Below are 15,420 nucleotides of genomic sequence, written 5' to 3'. Positions count from 1 at the left end.
ACATTTAGGATTCAGATCCAGGACCAGCCGGAACTTAAATTAGAACATAGATCCAAAATCGGATCCGGCTGAACCAGATATCAGAAAAAATATTCGGAACTGACCAGATCTTAAACTATAAAAAAATCTGGAATCGAAAACGGCCGGATCTAAATAGTGGATAAAAACTAGATAAAGCTATTGAAACACTGCACAAAAGTATTAGAAAATCAAAAAGTTAACTGTTTTCTGTTTCCACTAAACTTTAGGTACTTTTATCAAGTGAGTCCAATCGGCACCTTCTGCAAACTCAAACGATTCTTCCGACCAACATTCTTTGTTCAAATCAAATACTTTCAACCTCGATTTTACGAATACGATTATTTTGCTCCCGATCGAAACTGCTCCCTCTACCGCATAATCATCCATACCCTGCCATGATGACGGATAATCGAGAAGGGAAAACGTTCCGCTCACACTATCGAACACCTCACAGTTTGCCACGTCCCCTCCGACCACGTACAGTTTGTTCCTCACCGGAACGGTTTGATGGCCGCTTCTGCCGTGAATCATTCTCGGCATGCCAGACCAACTGTCGGAAGCGGGGTCGTAAGCCTCTACGGAGCGAAAGTCAACTACATCGTCGTCATCTAGAAATCCACCGGAAACAACGACCCTTCCTTCGAATACCGCGCAAGCCGGAAGCTTTCTCGCCATTTTCATGTTCGTGATGTTATTGAGGCTGATATTCACTGTGTCTAGCTCGAGGCAAGAGCCGACTGCTCCGAGATGCTCGTTGTTTTCACGACCACCGACGACTACGACTCTATCCATGAAGGAACACGCACTGAAGTCGCCATAACTGTTGAAAGAAATATTGAGGTTTTTGAATGTGTTGTTTTTGCGGCAGTACTTGTGAGTGCTGACTTTGTTTTCGTTGTGCGTCCTGGTTAAAAAGAAGACTTCAGAGTTGACGTTGACTGGCAAAGCGTTGTGAAACTGGGAGATAAGAGTGAGATATTCGACATCTTTAGTGTTTTCTCCGTTAACTTGTATTATACTTTTGGTGAAGCTGTTATAATCCTCTGTTGAGTTTGTAGTTTCGAAAAGCATCATGTTGTACTTTTGTTGACTGCAATATCTTGTCTGATATCTAGAAAATTGTTTCTCTTGGTCTAAGTAGGTTTCTTTACTGCGTAAGACTTCTTTAATCAGGTCAACACATTCTTTACTTTTAATGAATATAGAGTTTTTACCCAAATCGTAAGGATAATATACGACTTTTCTTAAAAAAGTTTCAGACAATAAATGAAGACGAACTGTTAGCAAAAGGTGTTTTGAAAATTTGCTCCTTTCATCATAATCGTAAGATACCCATGCATCAGCAGCGTTCAAGACCTGTGCTTCCGATGTAATGTCTAGTTCAGAACTGGACAGGATTCTCTTAACAAGGGCAAAGTCTAGGTGTAAAAAATTTTCATTTCCAGCAACTTTAGCAAAAGACCGTTCCATGTAGCTAAAGTTTTTTTTAGCAAACATTGGCAAGTAAAACTTTTTTGCCAAGTAATAATACGTCAGTACGTTTATGTTGTTTAGTTTTTCTTCGGTATATTCTGCAATTGAGTTCTCAATGTTTTTCTTTAAAAAAATTTTGCATGTTTTTAGCGCTGGAATCATCAAATTTTTTTTGCTTGTACTTTGCCTAAGATAAATATTTTCAAATGAGTTGAATGTAATATAGTTGGTTAATTAAAATTATAGAAAACTTATTTTTTTTTACATTTTTACTTACGTTAGTTCACTGTTGTTTTAATAAATTATTAATAATCAACCTGTTGTTAAAAAAAAGTAATATGTTTTTAAATGTTGTGTGTTTAATGGTATATTTTAAAAAATAGTTTATTCTTTTTGTGTAAACTTACATACTTTTTTTCGTTAACGATTTTACACTTATTACTAGTATCAGAAAAGTTTTAAATTGTTTTAATGCAGACGCTTTTAATTTTTTTGATTTGTTTTCTTACTCTTCTACTGTGATAATTTAAACTATCGACTTGACATTTTCTTAAAACTTATTTTCTAGCCTAGGTTATATATTCATAATTTTGTAAAAAAAATGTTATTCATCGTAGAGCCTGCGAGCTTTGGTGTACATTTTAACTAAAAACATTAAAAAATAACTAAAATACAAAGTTTTGGTATAAGATACTTACAACTACTTATTTATTATCAAACTAATTTACGTACAAACACAGACTTTAAAGTTTTAAAAGCTAATGAACAGTACAAAATTAAACAAAAAATTCTTATTAAGTTTACCTAGTTTTTCGAAGTCAGACATTGCATTCGATGTTTCAGGACCAAGCTGTTTCATCAGCATTTTCTTGTTCACTGTTATGAAGTAGTTTTTAGAGTTTTCATAAATCGCAGTACGATTGCGAATATCCGGTTGAACATTATCAGCTGTTTCCTTCATGTTGGGAGTATTCTTAGCAACGGGTTTTTCATTCGTAACTTTGGACATTTTACTTTTAAAATTTTTGTAGTACTTTTTTATTAAATTATTTAACTAAAAAGTCATATATAAAAAAGTATGTAGTTTACAGTTCCTGAGATTAGCTTAAATATGGAAAACATTATTATAACTATTTAATGGGAACGGGTCTAAATTACACGAAGACAAAATTGCACGAGTGCACAAAATTGCACAAAGACAATTTTGCACCAAGGGTCAATTTTGCACGAGTTACATTTTTGCACGAGAGTGAAAGTACAGAAAATTTAAAAAAGATAAAAGATAATTTAATAAAAAAAAAAGGAAAAAAAAGGTTACCGACCGAGGGTAAGGGTTAGGGGTAACGGTGATAGTAAAATTAAAACCAAAAAGTTACTAATAAAAATTATTATGTAAAATGATTTACAATAAAATAAAATAAAAGTTAATAAAAACAAACTACCGTCCGAGGATTAGGGTTAGGGGTAACAGTTATCGTAAAAAAAACTAAATTAATTAAAGTAATAATTTAAATTAATAAAAAAATTTAAAATAAATAAATATTTAACCCTTGCAAAAATTTCTTTGTGGAAGATTGTCTGATCGTGCAAAGTGTCTTCGTGAAAAAGTGACCCTTCGTGCAAAAGTATCTTCGTGTTATTTAATCGTCGTGCAAATTTATTCCCTCGTGCAAAATAGTCTTCGTGCAAAAGTATCTTCGTGTTATTTTGTTAACTCGTGCAATTTTGTACGCTTGCGCAAATTTGACAGCTACACCTATTTAATAGTTCTTAAACACCAAATATCTTATTAAGGGATGTTTCTAGGCTTTTTTTAAGAAGTATAGAACTGTTTTCATTGTTAATAATGGGTCACTTTTATATAAGTTTTTTACAAAAAAAAATAAATTAATTAATTTAAATCTGTACTAAAATTTTAGAGAATTAGTTTACTATAATTAAATTATTGATTAATGAATGATTAAAATAGCTTTCATGATGATTATTCCTAAAACGTGGTGTACGAATAGCTACTACATTAATAGCATTAAAAATCAAATACATACTTGCTTAAATTTATCTATTTCTTAAACGGTGTTCTTACAATGAGCTAATAAATGCAAAAAAACGGAAAAATGTTGAAGTAATTCATTTGTTAGAGGTGTTAATAGACCTTAAAGCTAAAACTTAATTACAACAAAAAAATTATTAAACTCAAGTAAAAAAAAACTAGCAACTTTTAAATTTTATATACTGTTAGTGGTGATGAGTGATATAGGGAAAAGTTGCATGAAGCGTCAAAAATGCACGGAGGGGTCAGTTTTGCTCGAAAGGACACTTTTGCACAAAAAGTATCGACAGAGTAAACAAATAAACAAAGGAAAAATTATAAAGTAAAAACAATAATGAAAAAATACCGTCCAAGGGTAAGGTTAGTGGTAGCAGTGATGCCAAAAAAAAAGCTATTTTATTAGCTATCAAATAAGTTTAATCAGATTTAGTAAGATCTTGATGCGTGCTGCTTAAGAGTTTACTTTATTTAAAAAAGTGAATTGGGAACCCATAACAATCAAAAAAAAAAATCGTCTCACAGGATCTTTTTATGAAAACAGTTTGAAACAAGCAAGCAACTGTGCTGTACTGAGCAAAAAATTTACAAGCAAAAATCAGCTTGAGTGACAAAGATTAGCTGGAGTTAAACAACATTGGTCTGAATTTATGGTAAAATTTAAAAAAAATTGCTATAAAGCAATGTTAATCAAATTTAAATACAATAAAATAGCAAAGTTATAGAGAATGGACATAATAAAACTAGAGTAGTTGAAAAACACTAGCCTGAGATTTACATAAACAATAGACTGCAATTTAAGTTTTCAAAATAAAAAACCTAATAAAATTATTGTGAATATAAAAGTAGCACTAAAAGTAAACTGTTTAAGAGTATGAGAACACATTGAAATTTGAGAAAGAAAAAGGTTATACAGGAATTTTTTACAATATAGATTTTACACAGGGTGGTTACTAAGAAAACAAAACCAAAATGATCAAATTTTCTTTAGTGTTATAGACTGATTACATAAAACTACATTAAAATGTTTTGCTTCTTCAAAAACGGTTTACTCTCACTAAATTTTAAATTAATTAATACATTCACCTTTAAATAGCTATATGAGCATGGGAGCGAAAAATACTTCTAATTTTTCTTTTTACAAAAGCTATGAACAGATTTGCTATTTTTACGGACAAAAAAGCAAACCAGAGTGACCAAAAACTACCCTGAATTGTATTAAGCTAGCCTGAGTTTATGAGAAATAAAAATAGTATGAGCCAAAACTTAAATACCCAAAAGACCACATTATAAGTTAAGAGATTTTATAAAAAGACAACTTTTAGCAAAAATATTAAGTCTAAAAATATGATTAGTAAAAACTATCTTGATTAAACTATCTTGATTAGTTTTGCAAAAAAATCAGCATTAGTTAGATTAAATTTTTTATAAATACTTAAACTAATCTAATTATGATACAACCTTATTTGAAAATAAAAATTAAGTACCAACTCTGACATTCTGAAGAGGTGTATTTTGTTCAAAAGTTTTCTATACTAAAAAATGAATTGAGAACAGATTACATTTCAGTATAAATCAATGTTTCACAGAAACTTTTCACAAAATGGATTCTACCCAGGGTTTAGTTGGTTTTGCTAGAAGCAAAACCAACTAAAAAAAACTCACTTTTAAATACCTAGCTTAAATTTATCAAAACTCTATTATAATGTTTTGTGCCTTTTAACACTTTGTTGACTTTTCACTTTAACATTTACACTGCTTCACTTTAGTTTAAAAATCACTGATCAAGCATGATTCCAACAGTTTGCAAATACTGTAATTATAGCATAAGTTTTATTCTGAACAACACTTAAGATTTTAAACTGTTTATATGCAGAACCAAAGGTGACAATGTTTGTTTTTATACTGCTAAACATATTTTCAATGATTATAAACTGCCACTGAATGAGAATTATAATAGTTTTATACTATTTGACTTGACATCAAAACTCCTTTTTTTTGATGTTATTTAAAACTTTAAATGGTACCAGGGTTGCCGCCCTTAAATGCAAAAAAAGCAGGCGTGAGCTGGCCAGGGGTTTTTGAAAGAAAGAGTATGAACAAAATCTATAAAAAAATAATACTTTTAATAAGTATAAAATAAAAAAAAATTATAATAACAACAAAAACCTCATAAAAACACATTTTTTAAGAATAAGGTTTGTGTTAAAAAACTTGTCTGAGAATTATAAAAATATCTGAACAAGACTGAAGTTTCAAAACAAAGTTAAACAATATTAATTCAGCTGAGTTATTCAAAATATTAGAACAAGCCTGTGAAAATCCTGCACCACCTACAACTAAACTGCAATATAAGAACTACGTAAAAAAAAGAAATCCTAAAACTTTTAATCCATTTTAGCCAGTTTGTTCGGTGTTCATTCATTCACTATTTATATTACAACCACAGTCATTTTATTTTGCAACCTTGTTTGAGACTCAAACTAATTACTAACAAAAGATGAAAAAATTCAAAACAAATTAAGTTGAAATGTCATTAAAGTTATACATTAATCAAATGATAGTAGTTCAAATGACATGATCAGTTTGTGTGAGCTATATTTTTTTAAATAAATCAAACAATAAGATTTTAATAACTAGCTCAATTATTGTTTATTAATTAGTTTTTAATTTATATTGTTTTTGACTAAGTTTAATTCATGGCTATAGGTATACTTCAAGTACGATATGGATAAAACTTAATTAGATGTGTCTAAAAAGGATAGTTTTTGTGAGCATAATTGTTTTCACGTTAAATTAGCACAAATGAGTAATACAAAAGAATAATGTTAAATATTAATTTTCCAAAAACAATTGAGTTACCAAGATTAAAACTTCACTCCAAACTAGACTTTTAAAATTTATCTCCAAAAAAAATTTTTACCCATTTCTAAACTTTAGTGAGATAAATGAGATGAAACAAAATAACAGTGTTTTGCAAGGATCATATTTAAAGACAATAACTATTTTTAAAACTTTATTAATTATGATCTAGTATGGTAGTTAAAGAGTATACTTTTGTAGTACATGTGAAGAGTATACTTGATTGTGCCTTAACTTTTTTTTTCAACCAGTTTCTAATTAAACTGTCTAGGTTTGGAAAACTTGCTTTTTTGCTTTTATATTCATGTTTTACAGTAGCTTTGTTTATCTAAATACACAGCTTTATTTTTTACTAGTGTTTTACTGTTTAACTTTATAGTTATTTTACGTCTTCGATTGAATAACCAGGGGTCGGTAGCCTTTTATAAGTAACGGGCCAATTTTTTCAAAAGAAAATACATTTGCGAGCAGCACTATGTAGAAAAAGTCTTCGCGGGCCACAGTCTTTATAGAATAATTGCAATTATCAACACGAAAATACTATTTTAAACAAAAATTGTGATAAAATAAGCTTTAAAATTGCAGTAGTAATGCGTTATAGCCTACATAAGAGCCAAATTTTAAGTTTAAGAACCACAAATTTGATTTGTTTTTATTATTTTAAAAAAGTATGTTTTTAGCTGAAAATTACCTTGGGGGCCACAAATTTAGGCTTTTAGGTTCGTATTTAGCCCGCGGGCCGCATTTTGCCGACCCCTGGACTAAATAATTAAACAAATAACTTGCAGAGTATTCCAATTTTTTTTTGATAACCGGATTTAGATGGTTTTATATATACAAGTCTGAACAAAATTTCTACTTGGAATACTACAAGTTTATTTTTAAGGCTGGTTTTCTTTGTTTTAATTCTAAACTTGATTCCAAACATAAAGTTTCAGCTGTTGTTTTTAATGTTTGTTTTTTTACGAAATTTCAAGTCTATCTAAACAGGCTGCTACTTTAACTTTTTAATTATATTTATAAAATCTAACTGGTTTAAGCAACAGTCTTTTATATAAGTTTTAAAAGTTAAAAAATTACGTATAGTTACTATTTTTATTATGAAAAGCTTTTTATAAGTTTAGTTAAGGTTGAAAATTTTTTTAAAGCTTTTAATTTACATTTTTATTAATTTATAGCTTAAAAGTTTTCTCATACAAAAAATCAACTGTAATTTGGTTTTATCCATACAAATGAAAAATTTACCTTAAAATGTTTTCATAAAATGTTTTAAAGTTCGCACAGCGAAATATAAGAAAAAAAAACACGTCAAAAATGGAATACTTAAAGCAGTGCAAATAAAATTTTTGTATGATTTTGTTAAAGTGCTTTCAAAGGAATAAAATACTTCAGTAACACATAAACCCTATAGAACACCTAGCGGTGAAAAAATTTTGAAAACAAAAGCATTATAACCACTTCTTGAGATAGTTTTTTTTTTAAAGAATAAATAGCGTTTTTGAATTTTCATTAAAGTACAAAAACATTTAAGCTTGGTGGTAATTTGCAAACTATTGAGATTAAAACAGTACTAAAATTACCAATTCTCGATACTTTTAGTTGAAGGCACAGCTTTAGTAGTGCAAATGTTTAGAATAGAAACTATGAGCGAAGCCCTAAAAGATAAAAAAAAACTATGTCACAAGATAATGTAAAGGATGAAAAAAAATTTAAAAATATTGGACAGAGAAAAAAAATTAAAATTTTTTTAATTTTATCAGATAAAGTGTGTAAATACAGATTTAAAATTTTTAATTAGTATATTTTTTTACACACATATTTACCAATAGTACGTATGAACTCTGCTATTAAACCTATTTTTGAAAAAAACAAGGCTTAAAAAAGTTATAGTCAAAAGTTTAAAATTAGCTTAAAATTTTTAAAGTGAGAGAAGAAAGACCACGTGATAAAACTAATTTTCCTGCTTAAATTTGCCATAAGAAAGTTGTGTGAAAATAAAATTTGAAAAAACCTAATTTTCATCGTTTTGATAAATTTTATGGTTTATTTTAGCATGAAATTTTCCGCCGGAGATGATGGAAATGTTTTTTTTTAAGTATTAGCTAGTTTAAAATGAAAACAAAAAACAATCCAAAAAAAAAGTTTTACTTGTTCATTATTATTCAATTTTGTTGCATAAAAATTTGCATAAATTTTAATGACTGCAGTTGGTCTGGTTTTTAGATAAAAACTAATTTTTTATGCATCGGCTTGGATTTGTCTTGCTTAGATTTGCCGTCTTTCTTTTTCTTTCCCACTTTTGGTTTTGGTAATTGTTTTTATGATGAGTTTCCAAAGATTCCTGGCATACTAATTTAAGCTAATTACCTGCAACGTGTAATTGATTGCTGTGTATTTAATTTACAAGAACAATTTATACCTTTTTTGGAACGGTTTAAGTCAACTAGTTTTTTTTTTATACTTTTAGTTGCTTTTAGTTTCAAGTTTTCTAAAAGCACTATTGTTTTTATCTTAAGTTTAAATTAAAAAAAAAAAATTAACATTATTTCTAGTTTATAAAACTTAACAATCAAGTTTGCATTTGGTATGTAAAAACTAGTAAGTCTAAATGCCAGATTAGAGAAAATTATTAGAATTATAATTGAAAATTTAAAATGATGAGATTTGGCACAAAAAAATTTAGAGATTATCATAAAATCAAAACATTTTAATTAACTAAATTCAAGATATTTAAGATCTTAAAACAGCCTTTTACAACCTTAAGAAGTTCTCAAAGATATTTATATTTAACAATGAGCTAAATTTTCATAACTGCTAATCTGAAATATTTTATATAAATATCAAAATTCAACATAATTTTTACTATACTAAACAATTTAAAAACAGTTAAGTTTAGACATAAAATATTTTTTGTTTATAATATTTTTTTTTAGTGCTAGTTAAAGCTTAACGTAACATTTTTAAATCAATTTAGTGATACAGCTTAGTTAAAATGACAAGTATAATATTACTACTACTAATATATAGATGCTTTGTATAAAAATTATGAGCATGAATATCAATAATTAAGCTTATACAGAAAGCATTCTTTTAATTAAGCATCTCTTCAATTATCAAATTTTTAATTTGGCTTTTGACAGCTTTCAAACTTAGTGTATTTACAGCGTGACTTCCAATGAAATAAAAAATTTCAACAGTTTATTTAAAAAGCTACAATAAGCAACAAATCATTTTAAAATTTTGTAAGCTGGTTTGCTTAGATTTTTTTAATCAACAATTTTTAAAGTTTTTAAATTTTTTTGAGATGATTGTTTATAAAATATGAACAAGCATACAGCAAAACGAATATTCAGACTTGAAAAAAAAAGTTAAGAAGTTTAAAAATCAATTTAATTTTGTTATTTAAATTACAATAATGAAAAAAAAATTAATTAATGATTCAAATAACGCTTATCTCGAAGTTTATTTCAATTTTACTCATACAGAATTTTATTGCCAAATAAAAATTTTAAGCTAATTTTAAACTTTTGACTATAACTTTTTTAAGCCTTGTTTTTTCAAAAATAGGTTTAATAGCAGAGTTCATACGTACTGTTGGTAAATATGTGTGTAAAAAAATATACTAATTCAAAATTTTAAATCTGTATTTACACACTTTATCTGATAAAATTAAAAAAAAATTAATTTTTTTTCTCTGTCCAATTTTTTTAAATTTTTTTTCATCCTTTACATTATCTTGTGACATAGTTTTTTTTATCTTTTAGGGCTCATAGTTTCTATTCTAAACATTTGCACTACTAAAGCTGTGCCTTCAACTAAAAGTATCGAGAATTGGCAATTTTAGTACTGTTTTAATCTCAATAGTTTGCAAATTACCACCAAGCTTAAATGTTTTTGTACTTTAATGAAAATTCAAAAACGCTATTTATTCTTTAAAAAAAAAACTATCTCAAGAAGTGGTTATAATGCTTTTGCTTTCAAAATTTTTTCACCGCTAGGTGTTCTATAGGGTTTATGTGTTACTGAAGTATTTTATTCCTTTGAAAGCACTTTAACAAAATCATACAAAAATTTTATTTGCACTGCTTTAAGTATTCCATTTTTGACGTGTTTTTGTTTTTTTTTTTTTATATTTCGCTGTGCGAACTTTAAAACATTTTATGAAAACATTTTAAGGTAAATTTTTCATTTGTATGGATAAAACCAAATTACAGTTGATTTTTTGTATGAGAAAACTTTTAAGCTATAAATTAATAAAAATGTAAATTAAAAGCTTTAAAAAAATTTTCAACCTTAACTAAACTTATAAAAAGCTTTTCATAATAAACATAGTAACTATACGTAATTTTTTAACTTTTAAAACTTATATAAAAGACTGTTGCTTAAACCAGTTAGATTTTATAAATATAATAAAAAAATTAAAGTAGCAGGCTGTTTAGATAGACTTGAAATTTCGTAAAAAAACAAACATTAAAAACAACAGCTAAAACTTTATGTTTGGAATCAAGTTTAGAATTAAAACAAAGAAAACCAGCCTTAAAAATTAACTTGTAGTATTCCAAGTAGAAATTTTGTTCAGACTTGTATATATAAAACCATCTAAATCTGGTTACCAAAAAAATTCGAATACTCTGCAAGTTATTTGTTTAATTGTTTAGTCCAGAGGTCAGCAAAATGCGGCCCGCGGGCTAAATACGAACCTAAAAGCCTAAATTTGTGGCCCGCAAAGTAATTTTCAGCTAAAAACATACTTTTTTAAAATAATAAAAACAAATCAAATTTGTGGTTCTTAAACTTAAAATTTGGCTCTTATGTAGGCTATAACGCATTACTACTGCAATTTTAAAGCTTATTTTATCACAATTTTTGTTTAAAATAGTATTTTCGTGTTGATAATTGCAATTATTCTATAAAGACTGTGGCCCGCGAAGACTTTTTCTACATAGTGCTGCTCGCAAATGTATTTTCTTTTGAAAAAATTGGCCCGTTACTTATAAAAGGCTACCGACCCCTGGTTATTCAATCGAAGACGTAAAATAACTATAAAGTTAAACAGTAAAACACTAGTAAAAAATAAAACTGTGTATTTAGATAAACAAAGCTACTATAAAACATGAATATAAAAGCAAAAAAGCAAGTTTTCCAAACCTAGACAGTTTAATTAGAAACTGGTTGAAAAAAAAAAGTTAAGGCACAATCAAGTATACTCTTCACATGTACTACAAAAGTATACTCTTTAACTACCATACTAGATCATAATTAATAACGTTTTAAAAATAGTTATTGTCTTTAAATATGATCCTTGCAAAACACTGTTATTTTGTTTCATCTCATTTATCTCACTAAAGTTTAGAAATGGGTAAAAAAATTTTTTGGAGATAAATTTTAAAAGTCTAGTTTGGAGTGAAATTTTAAACTTGGTAACTCAACTGTTTTTGGAAAATTAATATTTAACATTATTCTTTTGTATTACTCATTTGTGCTAATTTAACGTGAAAACAATTATGCTCACAAAAACTATCCTTTTTAGTCACATCTAATTAAGTTTTATCCATATCGTACTTGAAGTATACCTATAGCCATGAATTAAACTTAGTCAAAAACAATTTAAAATAAAAACTAATTAATAAACAATCATTGAGCTAGTTATTAAAATCTTATTGTTTGATTTATTTAAAAAAATATAGCTCACCAAAACTGATCATGTCATTTGAACTACTATCATTTGATTAATGTATAACTTTAATGACATTTCAACTTAATTTGTTTTGAATTTTTTCATCTTTTGTTAGTAATTAGTTTGAGCCTCAAACAAGGTTGCAAAATAAAATGACTGTGGTTGTAATATAAATAGTGAATGAATTAACACCGAACAAACTGACTAAAATGGATTAAAAGTTTTAGGATTTCTTTTTTTTACTTAGTTCTTATATTGCAGTTTAGTTGTAGGTGGTGCAGGATTTTCACAGGCTTGTTTTAATATTTTGAATAACTCAGCTGAATTAATATTGTTTAACTTTGTTTTGAAACTTCAGTCTTGTTCAGATATTTTTATAATTCTCAGACAAGTTTTTTAACATAAACCTTATTCTTAAACAATGTGTTTTTATGAAGTTTTTGTTGTTATTTTAATATTTTTTTTAATTTTATTACTTAATAAAAGTTTTTTTTTGTACAGCATTTAGTTCATACTGTTACTTTCAAAAACCCCTGGCCAGCTCACGCCTGCTTTTTTTGCATCTAAGGGTGGCAACCCTGGTACCATTTAAAGTTTTAAATAAAACCAAAAAAAAGGAGTTTTGATGTCAAGTTAAATAGTATAGAACAATTATAATTCTCATTCAGTGGCAGTTTATAATCATTGAAAATATGTTTAGCAGTATAAAAACAAACATTTGGTCACCTTTGGTTCTGCATATAAACAGTTTGAAATCTTATGTTTTTTAAAATAAAACTTATGCTATAATTACAGTATTTGTAAACTGTTGGAATCATGCCTGATCAGTGATTTTTAAACTAAATTGAAGCAGTGTAAAAGTCAAAGTGAAAAGTAAATAGTTGGCAAGACACAAAACATTTTAATGGAGTCTTTAAAAATTTAAGCTAGGTATCAAAAAGTGAGATTTGTTTTTTAGTTGGTTTTGCTTCTAGCAGTGGTAACCCTGGGTATAATTCCTTTTGTGAAAAGTTTCTGTGAAACATTCATTTAAAATAAAATGTAATTTGTTCTCAATTCATGTTTTAGTATAGAAAACTTTTAAACAATACACACCTCTTCATCAAAACATCAGAGTTGGCACTTAATTTTTATTTCCAAATAAGGTTGTATCATAATCAGATTAGTTTAAGCATTTATAAGAAATAATCTAACTAAAGCTGTTTTTTTTTAACTCAGACTTTATAAATCAAGTTTTTTGACTGAATATTTTTGTTATGAATTGTCTTTTCATTAATCCCTTTAATTACTTATTTGGTATTTTGAGTACAGCTTAATTGATTGAAAATAGTTTTGACTCAAACTATTTTTACTTCTCATATACTCGGGTTATCTTATATAATTCAGGCTAGCTTTTGGTCACTCTGGTTTGATTTTCGTCCCTAAAAATGGCAACCTGTACATAGGTTTTTGTAAAAACAGAAATAATTAAAAGCATTTTCTACCACTATGCTCATATATATAACTTAAAACTAAATGTATTATTCAGCTTAAAATCTAGTGAAAAGTAACAAGTTTTTAAAGTGACAAATTATTTTAAAAAATTTATGAAATCGGGCTATAATATAATGTCTAAACAAACTTTAGATCATTTTGGTTTTTTTTTACATTAACAATCCTGTGTAAAACACCTATATTGTAAAAAGTTCCTGTTAAACTTTTATCTTTTCCAAATTTCAATGTGTTCACATTTCACTTTTTCTGCATGTAGGACTTTTAAACAGTTTACTTTTAGTTCTATTTGTGTATTCACAAAACTTTTATTCAGTATTTTTAATTTTTTTGAAAAGTTAAATTGCAGTCGATTGTTAATTTAAATCTCAGGCTAGTTTTTTTTTATAAAAGTCTTTTTATTTTAGAGTAGATTAGTTTTATTATGTCTCTTTGCTATAACTTTGTTATTTTAATGTATTTAAACTTCATTAACATTGTTTTATATAACATTTTGTTCAATTTTATCATAAGTTCAGACCAACTTTGTTTAGCTCCAGCTAATATTTGTTTAACTCAAGCTTATTTTTGCTTATGACAATGGCAACTCAGTATATTACTACTAAAATTAAACTACCAATCAGTTACTTGAGCATGATGTTTGACGTTAAAATAAAAATATTTGTTCACTATTCAAAAACTTAGCTTTTTAACTTTGATAATTCAGTTGAACAAATTGGTGGCATTTAACAGATGCTACCTTGTTTAAATTGTTCTCATAAAAAGATCCTGTGAAACGTTTTTTATTCTAATCTTATGGGTTCTCAGTTCACTTTCTTAACTAAAGAAAACTCTTAAACAGTACACTTCAAGATCTTACGAAATCTGAATAAACTTAATTTTATTTTACTATCACTGTTACCACTAACCTTACCCTCGGTCAGTATTTTAGTGTTATTGTTACATAACTAATTTCTTTCAATTTGTGTACTTGTTTACTCTTATTAATAAAATAACCCTTTGTGCAAAAGTGTCTTTTCGAGCAAAAGTTACCCTTCGTGCATTTTGACGCTTCTTGCAATTTGTGCAAACTTGACCTGTCCACACTTAAAGTATATAACATTTAAAAGTTAATAGTTTTTTTCTATTTTTTTGAACCCATTTTTTGTTATTATTTAGTTTCAGCCTTAAAGTATACTGTAGGACATTTATGCAAAATTTATTTTCCCTTATGTGTCCAAATTTTGATAATTTAAAGAAATTAACGTTTTTCACTTGATATTATGTTTTTCCTTTAAAAAACAACAAATAAATATAGTAAAACTAATTCCCTAAAAAACTATTTTTCACAAACAAAATAAGTGCTAGTTAAAATGATTTTTGTCTTTGATTTCTTGATTGAACTGGAAATAGCTTGTTTATGGGTGTGGCTAAGGGAAAATGAGAGAATCAAATGACAGATCAAGTGATCTACAGTCCAAAGTCCAGGAAAATTAGAGAATCAAATGAGAGATCGCGTGATTATCGGAAATTCTAGAAAAAGAATCGAAAAACTATAAATACGCCCAATCAGAGCGTGAAGCAGGTCATTTACCTCGAAACAAGCACGAAGCGACACTCTGCTGCTCGAAAATTTGAGCGTTAGCCGCCATCTTGGAAAAGCTAGCTAATCTTTGGAAAAACCTTCATTTGGCGCTCTGAACATAAGTCGCCATCTTGGAAAAGCTAGATGACATCCGAAAAAACCTTCTAATTTAACAACGTCGACGGGGCGAACAACTCGATTTGAATTGTTAACGTGCCATACTCATAAGCCTACGAATACTGTAGCAGACAACTTCTTTGGATCAATTTGAACACTGAATTCCAC

At 27.7% G+C, this 15,420-nt stretch overlaps 1 protein-coding gene across 1 annotated transcript; it reads right to left on the bottom strand.

Moving 5' to 3' along the window:
* Nucleotides 1-237: 237 nt before the first annotated feature.
* On the bottom strand, nt 238-2,503 carry LOC145829119 (kelch repeat and BTB domain-containing protein 3-like). Its single transcript, XM_082936851.1, has 2 exons — nt 2,299-2,503; nt 238-1,439 (listed from the first exon to the last, which is right to left on the bottom strand). The coding sequence occupies exons 1-2, from the start codon at nt 2,501-2,503 to the stop codon at nt 238-240; spliced, it is 1,407 nt and encodes a 468-aa protein (XP_082792977.1).
* Between the last annotated feature and the right edge of the window lie 12,917 nt (nt 2,504-15,420).

This window comes from Thalia democratica, chromosome 2, assembly GCF_965202585.1.
Source record: "Thalia democratica chromosome 2, ktThaDemo2.hap1.1, whole genome shotgun sequence".
Lineage (NCBI taxonomy): Eukaryota > Metazoa > Chordata > Thaliacea > Salpida > Salpidae > Thalia > Thalia democratica.
This window is presented reverse-complemented; position numbering and strand designations above follow the sequence as displayed.